Source organism: Cyprinus carpio, chromosome A6 (genome assembly GCF_018340385.1).
Source record: "Cyprinus carpio isolate SPL01 chromosome A6, ASM1834038v1, whole genome shotgun sequence".
Classification (NCBI taxonomy): Eukaryota; Metazoa; Chordata; class Actinopteri; order Cypriniformes; family Cyprinidae; genus Cyprinus; species Cyprinus carpio.
In genome coordinates this window covers 13,258,166-13,278,212 of record NC_056577.1, presented here as the reverse complement: position 1 = coordinate 13,278,212, position 20,047 = coordinate 13,258,166, and the positions used below count along the sequence as shown (strand labels likewise).

General features: G+C 42.6%; 1 protein-coding gene across 6 annotated transcripts in view; it reads right to left on the bottom strand.

Annotated features, from left to right (window-relative positions):
* LOC122145291 (endonuclease V-like) overlaps positions 1–20,047 on the bottom strand; it is a 239,877-nt gene that overhangs the window by 89,794 nt on the left and 130,036 nt on the right. For 5 of the 6 annotated variants that reach the window (XM_042758111.1, XM_042758110.1, XM_042758109.1 and 2 more), the window contains 2 exons: positions 10,659–10,697; positions 10,451–10,563 (listed from right to left, as the gene is read on the bottom strand). In XM_042758111.1, coding sequence (XP_042614045.1) covers positions 10,451–10,563; positions 10,659–10,697 — 152 coding nt within the window. Of the gene's footprint in view, positions 1–10,450; positions 10,564–10,658; positions 10,698–16,906; positions 17,522–20,047 lie in introns of those variants that run through there. The other variant, XM_042758112.1, reaches the window with a different exon arrangement.

Below are 20,047 nucleotides of genomic sequence, written 5' to 3'. Positions count from 1 at the left end.
GCAGTGTAGTGTTATTAAACATACAAAAAGTGCATGTGTCTGCTTATTAATTAAAATCAAATAGAGATCACAATTGGAAGTTATTGCAAGCACTCGATGATGGTTTAAAGTGGGTAGGCAAATACATTAATAATTACATATATTTCAAGTGTAGATTGATGCTAATTGTACTTCTAATTATATTTTAGTATGATAGGTAGTTGGTTTCTGGTGTAGAACCTTGTTTATCTTAATTATCTTAATGCTGTAAATTGAACAGCGGATGATGTTAAATCCATTTACAAGATACATATCTGAGGAAAAATGCATTGTTGGTCGGCACCACCTAGCATACAGGCATGAATTAGCAGAAAGCGAACAATCGTTTCACATTCGGTGCGAAAGCACTGTTTGACGTGATTTGCCTCGCTTTTTCGCATCACACTCAGTGTGGAAAGCCTTTACACCTCACAAGTTCTATTATGGTGGAGCACTGTGTTCTGGTAATGTTTCTCAACAAAATACTCAATTTATTACTCCCCTCTAGTATTAACTTTACTTATCTGCTAAGCTATGGTTTATCTGTGTGTTACAGGATGGGATGGATGATGTTAATGGACCTACGGTAATGGATCTCTCCACTTCAGGTAAGTAGGTAAGTACCCTTTGTTTTTGGTGTAAACTGTCATAATATAATACAGTAAATGAATTTACAAAGAGGTAAGTATCAAAATTATATTGGGCTTTATTACCACAGATAAATATAAAATAAAAATAAAAATCGAGAAATAAATAGAGAAATATTTCAATAAATAAATTAATATATAAATAGGTAAATAAATAGTGTAAAGGAGAGAAGAAACAAAAACTATTCACGATTTATGACAGGGTCACAAGGAACAATAAACCTCATATAAAGAGAGCTGTTCACCTTCAGGTGTTTTTGTGACTTATGTGACGAGCGTCCCGAGATACAATGCACCTGCAGAAAGTCATCACAGGCTGATCGGCCACACCTGAGACTCGTTTGCCCACGGCCAGATAAGCCGTGCGAGGCCCGACAACGGGGAGTCTAATGTCTCCAAAGTGGCTGAGAACTAACCTGTGTTTACTCCTTTCTCTCCAGACACTAGTGTGTGACCGATCAGTGCCAGAGCGGGACTGCACAGAAGAGCACCCAGCACCGGGAGACCCACACAGAGAGCACTCGGACACTCAGCACGCACATTACTCACTCAAAACCCTCGACTGTGAATAAATCCACCCTCCGGGGTATTTATTTTGAGCTCTCCTTGTTGTGTGCTCCTTCCACCCCGTGACAGATGGTGGAGAATGCGGGCATGGAAAGTTGAAGTACACCGACAAGTGATCTCCGATGACTCAACTCCATTTTTTTTTCCTTTTCTTCCCCCTGTGTTTCCCCAGATAGGCGAGCGCTCCTCCCCACGAAAGGATGGATGAGCTACTGCAATGTCTGGCAGAGGTCAGTCTCTGCCAGCATCAAATTGTGGAACATCTGGCCTCTCGACAGGGTGAGACGGAGCAGGAACTCGCCACCCTCCGCCTAGCCGGCCGCCAGTGCGTTCCGGTGGTAGATCCCCGATATTCAAGTCGCCCAGCTGTTGCCCAAAATGTCAGCTCACGATGACGTGGAGGTCTATCTTCAAATGTTCGTGAACACAGCGACCCTGGAGGGATGGGAACACAATGACTGGGCGCGAGCCCTGGCCCCCCTGCTCACGGGAGAAGCGCAGCGGACCTTTTTCAGCCTGCCCATGGCTCTGGCAGACCTACGATGACATAAAGCGGGAAATCCTGGCTTGCGTGGGGCTGTCCCCCGGTGTGTGCAGCCCAACAATTCCACGAGTGGGTCTTCCAACCCTGTGTACCGGCTCGCGCCCAGGCCGCAGAACTGACAAGATTGGCACAACACTGGCTAAAGGATGGAGACCCCACGGCTGCAAAAGTGATGGAACGCATGGTGATTGACCGCCTTCTGTGCGCCCTGTGTCCATCGTCAGGTGGTCGCCATGAGGAACACGGGGACAACGCTGGAACTGGTGGAGGCGGTTGAGCTGGCAAAGGCGGCCCGGAGCCGGGAAGTGGGAGAGCGAGCGCCGCCGTTTCCCCGGAGGGTGGTCCAGGGACAATGCGCACCGGAGGGCATCCTGCAACCCCTAGGCGGGCCGACGGGCCCCGGTCCCCGGGATGAACCGATGCCCACGGAACACACTTCAAATCCCGTGCGGATGTGGCTGGCAGGCTGTATTCTGCACCAAAACCTACCGGTAGGAGCCCCGGAGGCCATGGTAAAAGTCAATGGCCGTCCCTTCAAGGCCCTGTTAGACTCCGGTAGTGCTGTGAGCCTGGTCCAAACCCACGTTCTTCCTCCTCGGAGTGACAGTAAAGCCCAGTTTCCGATAACTTGCGTACACAGGGACACGCGACAGGTCCCCGCCCGCCGCGTCACTATTTCAGCCGCCCCTGGATCCTGGCCAGTAGAAGTCGGAATAATGAGGGACCTGCCAGTGCCTGTGCTGCTCGGGAGAGATTGGCTGGGCTTTGAGACCCTGTTGGCCGCCGCTACCCAGCCTGCCAGCCCTGGATGGGCCCGTCGAGGGCGACGCACCCAACGGAAGACGCGCTGCCACCCCGTTCTCCTGGCTTCGGACAGTGGGAGAGATGGTGAGTCCCCCTCCCATACTAATAATCTCTTTTATGATATCTACCAACAGGTCACGGGAGGGGGCTCGTTTGGCCAAGCTCAGCGTGAAGATGATAGACTGAAACACTGCTGGACACAAGGGTGCATGCTAGAAGGCAAGGATGTCTGGCCAAAACCCCATCCTCTCCCACACTTCATTGTGGAGAACGGCCTGCTCTTTTGGGTTGTCCAGCGGAGCGGGGAGGAAAAACGGTTACTGGTGGTGCCCCGGTCAAAAACGGAGGTTGTCCTGCAGTTGGCACACACACACCCCCTGGCTGGACACCTGGGGCAGCAAACACCGCACAGCGCATTCGTGACCGGTTTCATTGGCCAGGGTTGGATGCAGAAGTAAAGCAGTTTTGTCAAGCCTGTGCCGTTTGCCAGAAAACTTCGCCCAAGCCGCTTCCCCCCACCCTGCTAATTCCGCTGCCAAATATAGGGGTGCCCTTCGAGCGCATCAGGATGGATCTGGTGGAACCGTTGCCGAAGTCAGCCCGGGGGCACTAACACATTCTGGTGATTGTCGAATATGCCACCAGGTACCCGGAAGCCGTGCCCCTTCGGAAAGCCAGCGCCAAGAACATTGCGCATGAGCTGTTCCTGTTCTTCAGCCGAGTCGGCATCCCAGCAGAGATACTGACCGATCAGGGAACCCCGTTCATGTCCCGGCTAATGGCCGACCTCTGCCGGTTGCTCCGGGTGAAGCAACTTAGGAAGTCAGTATACCACCCCCAGACTGATGGACTGACCGAGCGCTTCAATAAGACACTCAAACAAATGCTGCGACGTGTGGCCGCAGAAGATAAACAGGACTGGGACGTGATGCTGCCATACGTCCTGTTCAGAGTCTGAGAGTTTCCCTAAGCGTCCACTGGCTTCACCCCATTTGAGCTTCTGTTCTGCCGGCAGCCAAGGGGGCTACTGGATGTTGCCAAAGAAGCTTGGGAACAACAGCAGCCTTCTCCCCAAAGTTCAATAGTCGAACATGTTCCCGAAATGTGGTAGAGGATTGAACGCATAATGCCATTAGTCCGGGACCATATGGCCAAAGCGCAACGAGCCCAACAACGGCATTATGACCGGCCTGCCCAGCCGAGAGAGTTACAAACAGGAGATCGGGTGATGGTGCTGGTACCCACAGCGGCGTGCAAGTTTTTGGCTACCTGGCAGGGGCCCTACACGGTCATAGAAAGAGTGGGACCGATGATGTATCGGGTGCGCCAACCTGGAAAATGAAACACCGTGCAGTTATATCATATCAACTTGCTCAAGAGATGGGTAGGAACCCGGGACCAAACCGCTGCCCTCGTAATTGAACCTCCTGCAGTCCATGGTCCAGCCCAATCATCCTGGTCCCAAAACCGGATGGCACCCTCATGGCTTTTGTAATGACTTCCACCGCCTCAATGAAGTCGATGGATACCCGATGCCACGGGTGGATGAACTACTTGACAGCCTGGGGAGGGCCTGCTTTATATCAACCTTGGACCTCACCAAAGGATATTGGCAGGTGCCACTGACGGAGGATGCCAAGCCCAAGACAGCGTTCTCCACGCCCAGCAGTCACTGGCTATATCGGACCCTTCCCTTTGGCCTTCACGGGGCTCCCGCAACCTTTCAGAGACGCAGCCGCGTACCCCGACGACGTGGTCATCCATTCAGAGCAGTGGGAGGATCATTTGGACCATCTGCGGAGGGTGCTAAGGGAACTCCCGAAAATGTCACCCGGCTCTATTCGAGGCGAAGTATCTGGGGTTTCAGGTGGGCCGGGGCCTGATCAAACCACAAGAAAAAAAAGTTGAAGCTGTGCAGGCGGCCCCCCGGCCCAACACCAAGACTCAGGTACGAGCTTTTTTAGGGTTGGCGGGGTACTATCGTTGTTTTATCCCCAACTTCTCTTCCATAGCCGCCCCTCTTGACAGACCTGACCAGGAAGGGGCAGCCCGAACAAGTGATCTGGAGCCGGGAGGCAGACGAGGTGTTTAAAAGGATAAAGCAGGGGCTGACATTCAAAACCGGTCCTACGCGTCCCGGATTTCAGCTGCCCCTTCCTATCACAAACAGATGCGTCGGAGACAGGATTGGGAGCCGTCCTGTCCCAGCTCCAGGATGGTGAGGAACATCCTGTTTTATTCATTAGCAGAAAGCTGACGGCGGCTGAGAAGAACCATGTGGCGGTGGAAAGGGAAGCGCTTGCCGTGAAATGGGCTATCCTGGAGCTGCGTTACTACCTGCTAGGGAGAAAGTTCACCCTGTTCATGATCATGCGGCCCTACAGTGGATGTCCAGAGCCAAAGAAACCAACGCCAGGGTGACCCGATGGTTCCTCGTGCTCCAGGATTTCCATTTCACCGTTCACCACCGCACTGGCACTGCCAACGGGTCATCACAGGCTGATCGGCCACACCTGAGAATCATTTGCCCATGGCCAGATAAGCCATGCGAGGCCCGACAACGGGGAGTCTAATGTCTCCAAAGCGGCTGAGAACTAACCTGTGTTTACTACTTTCTCTCCAGACACCAGTGTGTGACCGATCAGTGCCAGAGCGAGACTGCACAGAAGAGCACCCTGCACCAGGAGACCCACACGGAGAGCACTCGGACACTCAGCATGCACATTACTCACTCAAAACCCTCGACTGTGAATAAATCCACCCTACGGGGTATTTATTTTGAGCTCGCCTTGTCGTGTGTTCCTTTCCTTTCCTATCTGATTGGCTATCTGAGGCGAGGCGCATCTCAAACAAGCTTACTCTTAAAGGAGACCTATTATGGCCCTTTTCACAAGATGTAAAATAAGTCTATGATGTCCCCAGAATGTGTATGTGAAGTTTTAACTCAAAATACCTTACAGATCATTTTTTATAGCTTGTTAAATTTGCCACTTTTAGGGTATGAGCCAAAATTCTCCATTATCGTGTCTTTCCCTTTAAATGCAAATGAGCTGGTGCTCCCAGAGAAGAGGGCGTAGCTTCAAGAGCTCAAGCAATACCAGTGTTAGCCTTTGCAAATAAACACTCCACTATTAGTACAAGCCTGTTAACTTTACAGAAATCGCTCTCAGTTTAAAAGTCAGTCATCTGATTGTACTGTGCATAAAAAAAAATTATTTATGAATTACACAGACGGGAGCACAGTGCGATTAAAAAATAACTCATGGTCCCATTGCATGCTATTACAAACTTTATAAGCCCCACTTGTGACTTTGAGCTCGACTAATTCCAACGGTTGACTTCGCATTGCTTTCATATGCAATTTTAACTCCCACTTTCTTATTCACGATCGTTCTGGTTGCACGTGAAGGCAGCATCAGTGAAAACAGACAGACAATGGTAGCTTTAGCAACATTAGCCTTACAGAGTGCCAAGAGGCTCTTTCAGAAAGGCCTCTTGGCAAATTTGGAAAATTAACGCGTAATACTTCCTACTTCTGGAGGTGTAGCTGGATCATGAACAGTTGGCACTGTTACATCCTTCAGGAGCAACTTTTGTGCAAAACCTGCTTTATACTGACCCTCATTCACAAAGCAGTCCAGTGTAAATGATTTGTGTAGACATAAAGGAATTTCGGTAGAGTTGAGGGAGCATTTTCTTCAAAAACAAAATTAATCCACCTCGTCTTCAGTGGCTCAGATTTTGGGAGTAAGGAGAGAGCTAAGTGGGTTCATACATCCAGCTACAGAACACCTTAGCAGAGACATTCTCGTCAATGCAGCAATGGCGGACTGTATACAACTCGCTGTGAACTCGCTCGGGGCAGTTCTATGTTATAACGGCAGTGTCTGTCAACTTTCGTGGGCAGGGCCTGTGGCTAATGTGACATCACATTTGCAGCAATGCTGAAAAACAGATTGTTGGGAGACACTGCTTATTACTTATTGAGATTTTAAAAAAAGGAGTGGGTGGATTTTTATCATTATAGGGTGGTTGTGTACACACTGCCGACACACATTTATGCCCAAAAAACATGTGAAAGTGAATTTTGCATAATAGGTCCCCTTTAAGGCCAATTCACACAGCATGTTGGCATTGGTTGGAATTTGTTTTCACCCAACTGAACATGCTTAATTGGCGTTTGTTGGGTCGTGGAATGTCTGAGCAGTGTGAAATGATTTTACAGCAAACTCTGATGTAATCTGATGTGGCCACGAACCTGTTTCACTCAAAGCCAGCTCCAACCATTGCCTCTTTCATTTTATTTGCCATCTTTCAGGTGAAGAATGGCATGCAAAGACATTAATAACAGTAAAATTTTGATTGTGGCTATAGGATCATTCATTTCTTGCCCAGTCAGACTTCCCCGGTGTTACACCATCTACATCAGACGCGAGCGGCGCAACGCAACAAAATACAATGAGGTTCTATTGATTATAATCAGTGATGCTGTCTACACTGGATGCGGTGTGATGCGACAGCTGGGTTACACACATACACACACACACACACACACACAATAGAATAGAACACACAATAGAATTCATTCAACTTTAAAAAGCTCAAGCATTTAAAGTGGCAGACAACAAATCTACAGCATATGCTTAGAATGAACAGTGCTACTGTTCATCGGTGTGGAGGCTAACATAGTTACTGTTATAGTTATTTTATAGTTACTTTAAGAGTGCCACCCAAGCTCATCCACCCATCCACATTTACTTTATTAGCTTTTTGGCTTTTTACAGTGCTTTTTTACAGTGTTATTTAATCAATAATCAAATTAAACAATACCAAGATGCATTCAAATATTAATATTTATACATATACATATATACACATAGATACATATTTCTCATGCTAAACTAGTGTTGTTTTTGGCGGCCTGTTTTAATTTTAGTCTAGTCTTTGTGTGAGGCTGTCATTTTAGTTTTTATTAGTTTTAGTCACGTTCATACTCTTTTTATTCTAGTCTAGTTTTAATCGACGAAAACTGATGACATTTAGTCTAGTTTTAGTCAATGAAAATGGTATTTTAGTCTCTTTTTAGTAATGCAATTCTATTTAACCCAGTCAATATAGTACAAGTACCTAGAAGTATAGATGAAACCAAAATTGTCTTTTAGCCAAACCCATTTCAAACAAGGTTCCCTTATTATATTATTGTTACCTTATAGACTCAAGAATACATCCATTTCAGACACGTAAGACTCTCTGATTTGATTTTACATTTATTTTACCAACCAAACATGTTAGAAGTACACACATAAAGTTTAAATAAAACAATAATAATAATAATAATAATAATAATAATAATAATAATAATAATCTGCTAATTTTTCTCCCAAAGACGAACCCCGGCTGGCCGGCGCATCAGTCTCTTTCTCTGTGTCAAGGCTGATTTATACTCGATGTGTCCGCAATTTCGCTTGGGTGAGCACGGAAAATATGATGTCATCTCGGTGTTGCTGGAAGTTCGTTTTGATTGCACGCGAACTATTCGCATGGCGGAGTGCACAGCATTTTTTGTAACTTTCCTCATAGCTCCGCATCCGAAAATGCACGAGTTCAGGGGTGTGTTTCCCAAAATCATAGTTGCTAACCTGTTACTTAGTTAGCAACTATGGTTTTGGGAAACACACCCCTGGGCAATTCTAGCCGAACATGCACGTCTGTGTCAGCGTTTGTGTGAAACAGAAGCAGTTTAATGTGAAGTTCAAACTCCATCAGGTGCTTTTTGACGGAAAACGCTTTTTTTGGAAAAAAATTTTTGCATAGTTTGTCCAAGGTTTTTATTTTTATTGTATAAAATAGAATTAGAATTCATTTAGATATTAATTATACACTATTTGCTTAAAGTTGTCTTGTGTTTGATGCTTAATACAGCCAATAGTTTAAGATTGTTTTAAGTTTGTACATAAAGAAATTATTAATTCATCAACTCATTCATCACAAGACTTGTACTGGCAAATGTCTTCTTCTCACCGGTGATTCCCGACGATTTTAGAGGACAATTACTCCTCGTCACTCCCCTGTCGTTTCAAAGAATAGTACAACGGTGAACGTGACAAGTATAAAAGCCTCGTCCGTTTGGGAAAGTGCGCTCGCAGTCAGCAGAGCCAGGCGAAAGTATAAATCCCGCTTAACAACTTCTTCTTCTTGGCGGTTGGCACACAACGAAAAGGTGCATTACCGCAACCAACTGGTATGGAGTGTGGATCTCAATGACTACTACTTATTTTATTCCAAATAACATAAAACTAAACCGAATCATCAAAACAAAACAAAATCAACAAAACTAAAATTAAGACTCAAATCTTCTCAATCATATGGATTATTCTAAGATAATGAAAAACGATTCCATAGCACTTATCTCTTGAGTTTTTCCTAAGAATTTCTACTAAATCAAAATGTATTCTTTCCATTCTAAGGTTTCGGATCATTTCCCACCTTTTTCCCTCATATTTCTTACAGTGCACCATGACGTGTTCTATTGTCTCTTGTCCGCCTAACTTTGTTTGTTGTCATCTTCTTAATAATGCCGCAAGTGGGACTTGAGGAAGTGACGTCGGTCGCGTCTGCGCAGTGAGACACAGGAAACAGAAATACTGCAAAATAATAATAATAACAACTAAACAAGACAAAATAATGTTAAAACATTTTGTTTCGTCTCGTTTTGGTCAGCGACAATGAAGAGACATTTTAGTATAGTTTTTATTTTGTAAACCACATTTAGTCTCGTTTTTATTTGTCAACGATATTGCATTATACATTTAATTATAGTCATCGTCACATGACCAGCATTTACTTTGCGTCTCGTTTTCGTCACATGATAAAGGTTCGTTGACGACGATATTTAGTCATAATTTTCATTGACGAAAGCAACACTATGCTAAACATTCCTCATTTATCTGTAATATAAATAAGATGCAAAAAAAGTTATTTATACAGTGATACTGTCATTCAGTGTAATGAATGACACTGTGGTGTAACAGAGAATTTGCATGACACTGAATAACAAAACCATTACCCTGAATGACCAAACTTCTACATCAGCTAATATTTCAGGCAATCAAATGGCCACCTATTTCAAACAGTGAACTTGACAAGTAAAGTTAATCACAATTATTTACAACATATACTTGTTTTTCAAAAAATCTTACATTAAAAAATGTTTTTGGCATTTCACTGAATGACGTGTGTTTTTGTAACCTGTTACCAAGTATTTAAGAGCAATAAACTCACTTTTCTGCAGCACCACACAGTCTTCCATGTGCCATTTAATGATGTCACAGACTGCCAAATGACTATCTATTTTTTTATATGATTTCAGAATAACTTCTTATCCTACACTGAAGGACATCTGATAAACTGCATTTTCGGGACAAAACAATAAGACATAGTCCTTTTAATATAACACAGCCAATACTTACTTGAAAATGGCAAGACAACAAATATATTTTTTAACTTGGTATTTTATGTTTATTTAAAGATGTATTTGTAAAATCAAAGTCTGGACCATTATGGTGAATGACAATTTTACTCTTTGGAACGATATTTCCCCCATATTTTGACATTTTATTGTCACAAAAGTTATTTGAAATATTAAATTAGACTATTTACTTGCATTTAAGATGTTTTTTATGCATTTAAAATGACTTTTGTAAATGTAATTTGATGTGGACACAAAAACATCACAACATCATATGACCCCTTTAACCCCTTTAATAAAAATTAATTTGGTGTCAAGCACATGAAAGGAGTGCTATTTAAGAAACAAACAGGTTAGATAAAGTAGATACAATGTTCCCTGGCATTCAGGCATGACTCTGACCTGTGACTGATGCTCCTCACTTCTCACCACTCCCTCAACATGCAGAAGGTTCTTGGCCACACCCACACAGGGCAGATCTGACAGAACACCAAGATGACATGCCAAACCAAACTCTATGAAAATAAGAGACAGGGAGAGTCAGAGAGAGGACTGGCTATTGGGTTCTTTATGATTCTTTGATTTATTCAGAAGATACTGCATCTCTCACCCCGATAGTGGAATAGTCCATTCCCGTCCACAAACAGCACTCAAAGGAAAAAGAAGAATCTCTTTAAAAGGTGAAATCTTTAAAGAGTGTTAAAAGGATAGTCAACCCAAAAAGGAAAATTATTTCATCACATACTCACCCACGTTGTTCCAAACCCAATAGACTTTGGTTAATCTTCAGAATACAAAATAAAATATTTTTAATGAAACCTGAAATGCTTCTGTCCCTCTAGTAAAAGTCCAGGTAACCAAAATGGTGATAAAGGCATCGCAAAATGAATCCATTTGTATCAAGCGACTTAATACAGGTCTGTTAAAGAGATACAATCATTTTATATAATAAAAAAAGATTTAATTTAGAATTTCTATTCACATGTAAACATGCACACAGCTCATCACAAACACAGAAGCTAGTGTGCGCCATGCAATAGAACAAACATGGTTCTTCTGCATCCTGCACATGTTTGATCTTCTGTGTTTACCATACATGTATGTGTGTTGATCATTGTTTATATGTAAATAAAACCCAAAATAAATATTTTTAGAAAATTATTTTAGTTTTTAAAAATTCAAATTTCAAAGATTAACCAAAGTCTTTTGGGTTTGGAACAAAATGGGCCTTGTTTATCTATCTAAAGTAGAAACGAGCACAGATCCGAGTGCACAAATCAACTTAGGACAGGGTTCACATGTGATTTATGAAACATTCATATGTCACCAATCCCATCATACAAATGATTGTGTGTTGGTAAATGTGGCAGCAGAAAACAATCATCATTTGAATATCATGCCCCTAAAAACACCCTGGTTTAGAAGCCTTGCCTCTAGAGTTAAAGACATGGAGAAATGTAACCTGGCCAAAATGAGGAAATAATCTCATATAAAAGAAAATGATTTTATGCCAAAAACACCCATTAACCTCGTAAATTGCAAACAATTACAGGTCCTTCTCAAAAAATTAGCATATTGTGAAAAAGTTCATTATTTTCCATAATGTAATGATAAAAATTAAACTTTCATATATTTTAGATTCATTGCACACCAACTGAAATATTTCAGGTCTTTTATTGTTTTTAATACTGATGATTTTGGCATACAGCTCATGAAAACCCAAAATTCCTATCTCAAAAATTAGCATATCATGAAAAGGTTCTCTAAATGAGCTATTAACCTAATCATCTGAATCAACTAATTAACTCTAAACACCTGCAAAAGATTCCTGAGGCTTTTAAAAACTCCCAGCCTGGTTCATTACTCAAAACCGCAATCATGGGTAAGACTGCCGACCTGACTGCTGTCCAGAAGGCCATCATTGACACCGAGAGGGTAAGCGAGAGGGTAAGACACAGAAAGAAATTTCTGAATGAATAGGCTGTTCCCAGAGTGCTGTATCAAGGCACCTCAGTGGGAAGTCTGTGGGAAGGAAAAGTGTGGCAAAAAATGCTGCACAACGAGAAGAGGTGACCGGACCCTGAGGAAGATTGTGGAGAAGGACCGATTCCAGACCTTGGGGCACCTGCGGAAGCAGTGGACTGAGTCTGGAGTAGAAACATCCAGAGCCACCATGCACAGGCGTGTGCTTTTGAATCAGAAACAGCGGCAGAACCGCCTGACCTGGGCTACAGAGAAGCAGCACTGGACTGTTGCTCAGTGGTCCACAGTACTTTTTTCAGATGAAAGCAAATTTTGCATGTCATTCTGAAATCAAGGTGCCAGAGTCTGGAGGAAGACTGGGGAGAAGGAAATGCCAAAATGCCTGAAGTCCAGTGTCAAGTACCCACAGTCAGTGATGGTCTGGGGTGCCATGTCAGCTGCTGGTGTTGGTCCACTGTGTTTTATCAAGGGCAGGGTCAATGCAGCTAGCTATCAGGAGATTTTGGAGCACTTCATGCTTCCATCTGCTGAAAAGCTTTATGGAGATGAAGATTTCATTTTTCAGCACGACCTGGCACCTGCTCACAGTGCCAAAACCACTGGTAAATGGTACTGTGCTCAATTGGCCTGCCAACTCTCCTGACCTGAACCCCATAGAGAATCTGTGGGATATTGTGAAGAGAAAGTTGAGAGACGCAAGACCAAACACTCTGGATGAGCTTAAGGCCACTATTGAAGCATCCTGAGCCTCCATAACACCTCAGCAGTGCCACAGGCTGATTGCCTCCATGCCACGCCGCATTGAAGCAGTCATTTATGCAAAAGGATTCCTGACCAAGTATTGAGTGCATAACTAAACATAATTATTTGAAGGTTCACTTTTTTTTAATTAAAAACACTTTTCTTTTATTGGTCGGATGAAATATGCTAATTTTTTTAGATAGGAATTTTGGGTTTTCATGAGCTGTATGCCAAAATCATCAGTATTAAAACAATAAAAGACCTGAAATATTTCAGTTGGTGTGCAATGAATCTAAAATATATGAAAGTTTAATTTTTATCATTACATTATGGAAAATAATGAACTTTTTCACAATATGCTAATTTTTTGAGAAGGACCTGTACATTCATGTATATGTATATTAAATGCAAGTAAATACAGTGAGTATAGAAAAGAATAACCCCCCCCCCCTTAAAAGAATCACATTTTGTTGCTTTACAGGCTGAAATTAAGATAGCAACAGTTTTTGTTTTATCCAGCTGTATTTACTCTTATTGCAACTTATAACATCCAAGTAAAACATAACACCAACATGTCAGAGAGAAAAAAAAAGGAAAAACCATAATCACTGAGTTGAAAAAAGGATCACCCCCTTGTCAGAATTTTGTTGAAGCACCTTTTGCTTTAATTACAGCCTTCGTCTGTCTCTACTGACTTTGCGCCATCTAGACTTTGCCATTTTTGCCCATCATTTTTTCGCAGAACTGCTCAAGGTCTGTTCAATTTGATATTGAACATTTGTTGACTGCAGTTTTCAAATCATTCCACTGATTTTCAGTGGGGTTTATGTTTTTGATTTGGGTTTGAGTTTGGGGTATGTTTAGGCCATGCAACTTCAACCACTGTGTGGTCAACTTTGCTGTGTGCTTTGGGTCATTGTTATGTTGGCAGGTAAACCTTCTTCCCACTGTCAACTTTCTGGCAGAGGGTAGCAGATTTTCCTCAAAAATTTGATGCCATTTTTCCCCATCCATTTTTCCTTCTATCCTGACAAGTGCTCAAGTCCCTGCTGCAGAGAAACACCCCCATAAAAGGATATTACCACCTACATGCTTTACTGTAGGAATGGTGTTATTTGGATGGTGAGCTGTATTGCATTTTCACCAGACATATCGTTTTGTGTTATGGCCAATTAATAAAATTTTAGTCTCATCTGACCATAACACCGTTTTCCATGTGGCCTCAGAATCTTCAAGGTGTGTTTTGGCAAAGATCAGTCATGACTGCATGTGACCTTTCTTGACAAGTGGCTTTTTTTTCTGGCAACCCTCCCATTCAAGCCATATTTGAGGAAAATTTGTGATATTGTCACATGCATACATGCACACATATATATATTGATTAATTCCAAGTTTTGCAGATAAACGACTGAATGCCAAATTTTGTGTCTTACGTCCGTTTCATAAATTAGGCCCATTGTGTCTCACACTTAAATTACAGCATTTTTTTGTTGTTGTTGTTGTTGTTAAACTATCCATTTTAATTTAAACAATGTAAAGACTCCAGGATATGAACATTAACAATTTAGGGATCGTTTGCCCAATAATTATTTTTATATCAAGGCATAGGGTATAACCACATTTTCTTCCCCATACATAAATCAACATGTTGTCTTTTTAGTCAGATCGTTCTGAGGTCCTCTTAGCATCATTTTTGGATGATCTTAGGCATTTTCAATATGTAAAGCCAGTCCTGTGAGGAAGAGGTCAAAAGTTCTCAAGAGGGAGTCTGGTTTTAGCTCTCTGTCCTGGGGGAAATCACCCAAATCTTGTCTTAAACAAATATTTCTTCATGGGAGTCACAATTTGCATCTCCAAACCCATTTGTTTTGGCTTACCAACTGCCTAGTTGACAACATTTGGACCATCTCCTACAAGCATCCTCTATTTAAAAGCAGTAGAAGAGCTGGTTAGTTTACTTCAGACTTGTTGAAAAAATTGAAATTTTGTCATTAATCACTTGCCCTAATGTCGATTCCAAACCCGTAAAAGCTTTGTTCGTCTTTGGAACAAAATTTAAGATATTTTGGATGAAAACCGGGAGTCTTGTGACTGTCCCATTGACTGCCTAGTAACTTACACTGTCAAGGTCCAGAAAAGTATGAAAGACATCTTCAGAATAGTCCATCTGCCATCAGTGGTTCAACTGTAACATTATGAAGCTACGAGAATACTTTTTGTTTGTGAAGAAAACAAAAATAATGACTTTTTTCAACAATTTGTCTTCTCTGTGTCTCTCCGCATCACCGTAGTGCCATTTTGGAGAACATCTGCTGAACGCAAGCAGCTTACACTCTTCTGTTTCAGCCACGCTGCATGGATGTGCTGTTTTTGTTCAAATCAAAGCGTAAATACACATAGAAACGTATCCTTGTGTCGCAGCTGACACATAATATACATGCTGCCCTTTGGTAATATTTTTAGAAAATATGTGTATTAGTTTCCATTGTCACCTATCTCGGGGATGCTTCACTGTCTTCTTTGAAGACTTTGCAGCACCCTGAGAAGCAGGCTGCGTGCCTTCGGCAGGATGCTTAACACTATGGCTGAAGTGTTGAGGAATCCTTAGATTCAAGCCGAGGCAAAGCAGGTGTTGATACTGCAGGGGGGCACCTTTGGCGATGAGCAGATGAAGAGCCAGACCTCGGTGGCTTGGTGGTAACGAAATCACACCAAGACAAGATGTGTTTTATGGCTTCTATCTGCTTCTGGACTGCTCGGCAAAGTTCTCGACAGTGTCACCAAAGAGGCTGGCCTGGGAGATGGGGGGATTGAGAAAGCAGACTTTGTCATCATCCCGCATCTCATCCAGGTTCAGCAAGAGATGTTGTTCTTGAAACAAGATGGCGCCACCGAGTTCGGTGGCCGACCAAGTCGCTCCGCTTAGATTGTGCATTTATTCATTTTTTTACTTACTTTTGCTTTCTCTTTTAACACACATAACGTCTGCACTGATCATTTACGACAAAGGAACACTTTTGGACATTGGACACCACTTCACTGACTTGTTTCAGGACACTTTATCTTGACTTGACTTGACTTGACTTTATCCTCCAACCCATCATGCCCATCTGAGATTTTCCGGAACGCAGAGATGAACAATGGCCACTTGAATAACCACCCGAGGTGACGGATCAAGAAACACCATGGGAAATGCGCTGGGATTCACAACAGACTGAGGAAAAAAAGCTCACAGCCCTCCTCTACCGAGCATTCTGCTCGCCTATGTCCAATCTCTGGAGAATAAGATCTTATAGCCAGGATAAGTTTCCAACGGGACATAAGGGACTGTAACATCCTTTGTTTGCCTCCTGCTCGCCTCATCTGGAACATCTATCCATTATTTGCTGTCCATTCTATCTACCGCGGGAGTTTTCATCGATCATCGTTACTGCTGATTACACCCCACCACAAGCAGACAGCGGCTTGGCTTTGTCTAAGCTTCACGATGCACTCAGTGGCTACACCAACAAACATCCTGATGCTGCTCTTATCATCGCTGGGGACTTTAACAAAGCCAACCTCAGGCAGGTCATGCTGAACTTTTATCAACATGTATCCTGTCCAACCAGAGGACCGAATACACTTGATCATTGCTACTCTCAGTTTAAGAATGCCTACAAAGCCCGCTCACTACCGACTTTTGGCAAATCAGACCATGCCGCCATTTTCCTCACACCGGAATATAAAAAAGGCTTGTTCAAGAACCCCCCGTCCAGAGGGTAGTGACGCACTGGTCCTCCCGCTCAGAAGCTATGCTACAGGCGGCTTGATGACGTAGACTGGGACATGTTTCGGGGAAGTTCATCTGACTTCAGCGATTTCACAGATGTAGCATTAAGCTTTGTAAACACGCTAGCTGGGCAAGCAACTGAAACAATAACTATAAGGACATTCTCAAATCAGAAACCGTGGGTGGACAGAACAATCAGTTCCGCGGTAAACAAACGCACTGCCGCAGTGAGGATGATGTGCGCCAGGTCTTCAGGAAGAATAAAAGAAGAAAAGCACCAGGCCCAGATGGCATTACACCAGCCTGTCTGAAAACCTGTGCTGACCAGCTGGCCCCATCAAACGCTCCACCATCATCCCCGTTCCAAAGAAACCCAAGATAACAGGACTTAATGACTACAGACCTGTGGCTCTAACGTCTGTCGTCATGAAGTCGTTTGAAAAACTGGTTCTGGCTTATCTGAAGGACATCACAGGAACCTTACTGGACCTCCTACAGTTTGCTTACCAAGCAAACAGGTCCGTGGATGATGCAATCAATATGGGATTGCACTTCATCCTGCAACATCTGGACAAAACTTCATCATTCCAACAGCCTTCCAGACCATACTTACCCAGCTCTCTATTTCTAGCTCTATCTGTCAGTGGATCACCAGTTTTCTGACAGACAGGCAACAGCTAGTGTTGGCAACAGGCCAATATTTTTTTTCTTCTTTTCCCCCCTCTCTCATCTCTCCTCGTCCTTCCATCTCCTTTTCTTGTTCTTACCCCCAGGTATGCCATTGCCACCGTGACGGCCCCCCGGAGGGTGAGTAGACTGCATTCTCGAGGGTACACCCCAGTCTGCGAAGGGCGATGGGGGTATATGTGACGAGTGGGGTGGGGCCGAGAGCCGCGGGAGCGGACCGAGCCAGGTGGAGCAATTGATAATGAGCAACACCTGCACCACTCACCGATCTCAAGTCCAATGGAAGAGCCCTGGAAGGATAAAAGGAAGAGTGATGACCAGGCCTGGGACATTTTATGTTGTTGTTTTATTGTGTTTTGTGCGGAAGTCACCCATGAGTAGCTGCTGCTTTACTTTTGTTTTGGGTTCATTTATTTGATGATTAAAATTTTATGTTGGAATGTTCCCTCTTTAATTCCAGGTGTATATAATAACACACAATGGCTAAATCCTTGTTATCAGGTCACTGAAAATGCATAGTATAAGGGGGGAAACAGGGTCAAAGAAGCTGAGCTCAGAAATGGCTTCAGAAGTAGTGCTGGTGGGCTCAGATGAATATGTAAGATTGAACGGGGGGGGGGGGGGGTTGTGGCAAGATGTGTTTGGTAAGATGAGTGAAAAGGAGGCATAACTTGCAGCAAATGCTTCAGTGAAAAGTTTGTGGAATATTTACTTCTAGAGGGAAACAGCAGTAAGTGTGAATAAATAAATGTCTGGATGTGAGTGGATGATGGAGAAATATACAAAAAGATTTATATAGGCTGAAACAGAGAGGGAGAAGTGAGAGAAATTGATTTGGTGTTTAAAAACAACCTTAGTGATATTTGTTTATCAGTAATATATTTTTGTTGATGCATTGATAAAGCAAAATAAAGACTGGGGGTCGGCAAAGGCGCCGTCTGGAGCACTTTCATATTTTCTAGATGACAGAGAAAAGAACTTAAAATGCTCTGTCACTTTTGATTGGACACATAAAAGTAATACATCACTTGAATCTGTAAAGTGTCTACTTTTATTTGTGTATGCTCACCATACCAACAAAATTTTGTGCTTTTGGAAAATAAAGAAAACAAACAGGGTACACTCTCAGTTGATGCGCTGTTCGCACTACTGATATTACAAATCTCCATGTGAGACGTGTGACATGTAAACGACCACATCACCATAAACAAAGCAGCAACATGTTCATATTAGGATACTTTTCGTTTTGTAAGAAGACACTGAGGAATAAGCCTCGTATTTGTCTCAGAAGACGCACTGAAAAGGAAAAGGCCTGTATTTACCTAAGAAAATGCACTGAGAGGAAAAAGCTTGTATTTAAATTAAAATTAAATAAAATTTATGCATTTAGCAGATGCTTTTATCCAAAGCGACTTACAGTGCATTCAGGCTATCAATTTTTACCTATCATGTGTTCCCGGGGAATCGAACCGCCAACCTTGCACTTGTTAACGCAATGCTCTACCACTTGAGCTACAGGAGCACTATTTACCTCAGAAGACGCACTGAGAGGAATAAGCTTTATGTTTACCTAACAAACAGAACATGAGTGCGGCTATAGCCAGCAGGGGAGATCTTTTATGCTTGGTAAGTAATGTTTCTTATTTGCATTAGATAGTGTGTTGTTGTGACAAACTCGAACACATTTACTAGTCGGACTTTTCACAAACTATACCTCCGGATTAAAATCTGTAAAATTGAGTGCAACATTTGGAAATATGATAAGCAACCATTCATTACATCTAAATGTTGTATGACATGAGGATGGATTTATGTTCTATAAACAATACTATATAAAAGTGTTGTTTAGACAATATAAAAGCAATGTCTAAGAATGTTTAGACCTTAACGACACACGTGAAATATTAAGCATTACTGTGAAATACTCTGTGTCCAAATATCTGTTCAAACATGCTTAATAGTAATTTAGATTCTCAGATATGGAATGTCCTTTTTGTACTGTATGATAATACACGCAAAGCATAATATACAACACACAATATAGTTACTCCTGAAGGCCAATCAACATGTTCCCTTATTTATTTATTTATTTATTTTAGCTGGTCAAGTAAGTTAGTCAAGTAAGCTGTACAGTTGTGGCCAAAAGTTTTGAGAATTACATAAATATTAGTTTTCAAAAAGTTTGCTGCTAAACTGCTTTTAGATCTTTGTTTCAGTTGTTTCTGTGATGTACTGAAATATAATTACAAGCACTTCATATGTTTCAAAGGCTTTTATCGACAATTACATGAGATTTATGCAAAGAGTCAGTATTTGCAGTGTTGGCCCTTCTTTTTCAGGACCTCTGCATTTGGACTGGGCATGCTCTCAATCAACTTCTGGGCCAAATCCTGACTGATAGCAACCCATTCTTTCATAATAACTTGGAGTTTGTCAGAATTAGTGGGCTTTTGTTTGTCCACCCACCTCTTTGGATTGACCACAAGTTCTCAATGGGATTAAGATCTGGGGAGTTTCCAGGCCAAAAATTTCAACATTCTGGTCCCCGAGCCACTTAGTTATCACTTTTGGCTTATGGCATGGTGCTCCATCGTGCTGGAAAATGCATTGTTCTTCACCAAACTGTTGTTGGATTGTTGGAAGAGTTGCTGTTGGTGGGTGTTTTGGTACCATTCTTTATTCATGGCTGTGTTTTTGGGCAGAATTTTGAGTGAGCCCACTCCCTTGGATGAGAAGCAACCCCACACATGAATGGTGTCAGGATGCTTTACTGTTGGCATGACACAGGACTGATGGTAGCGATCACCTTTTCTTCT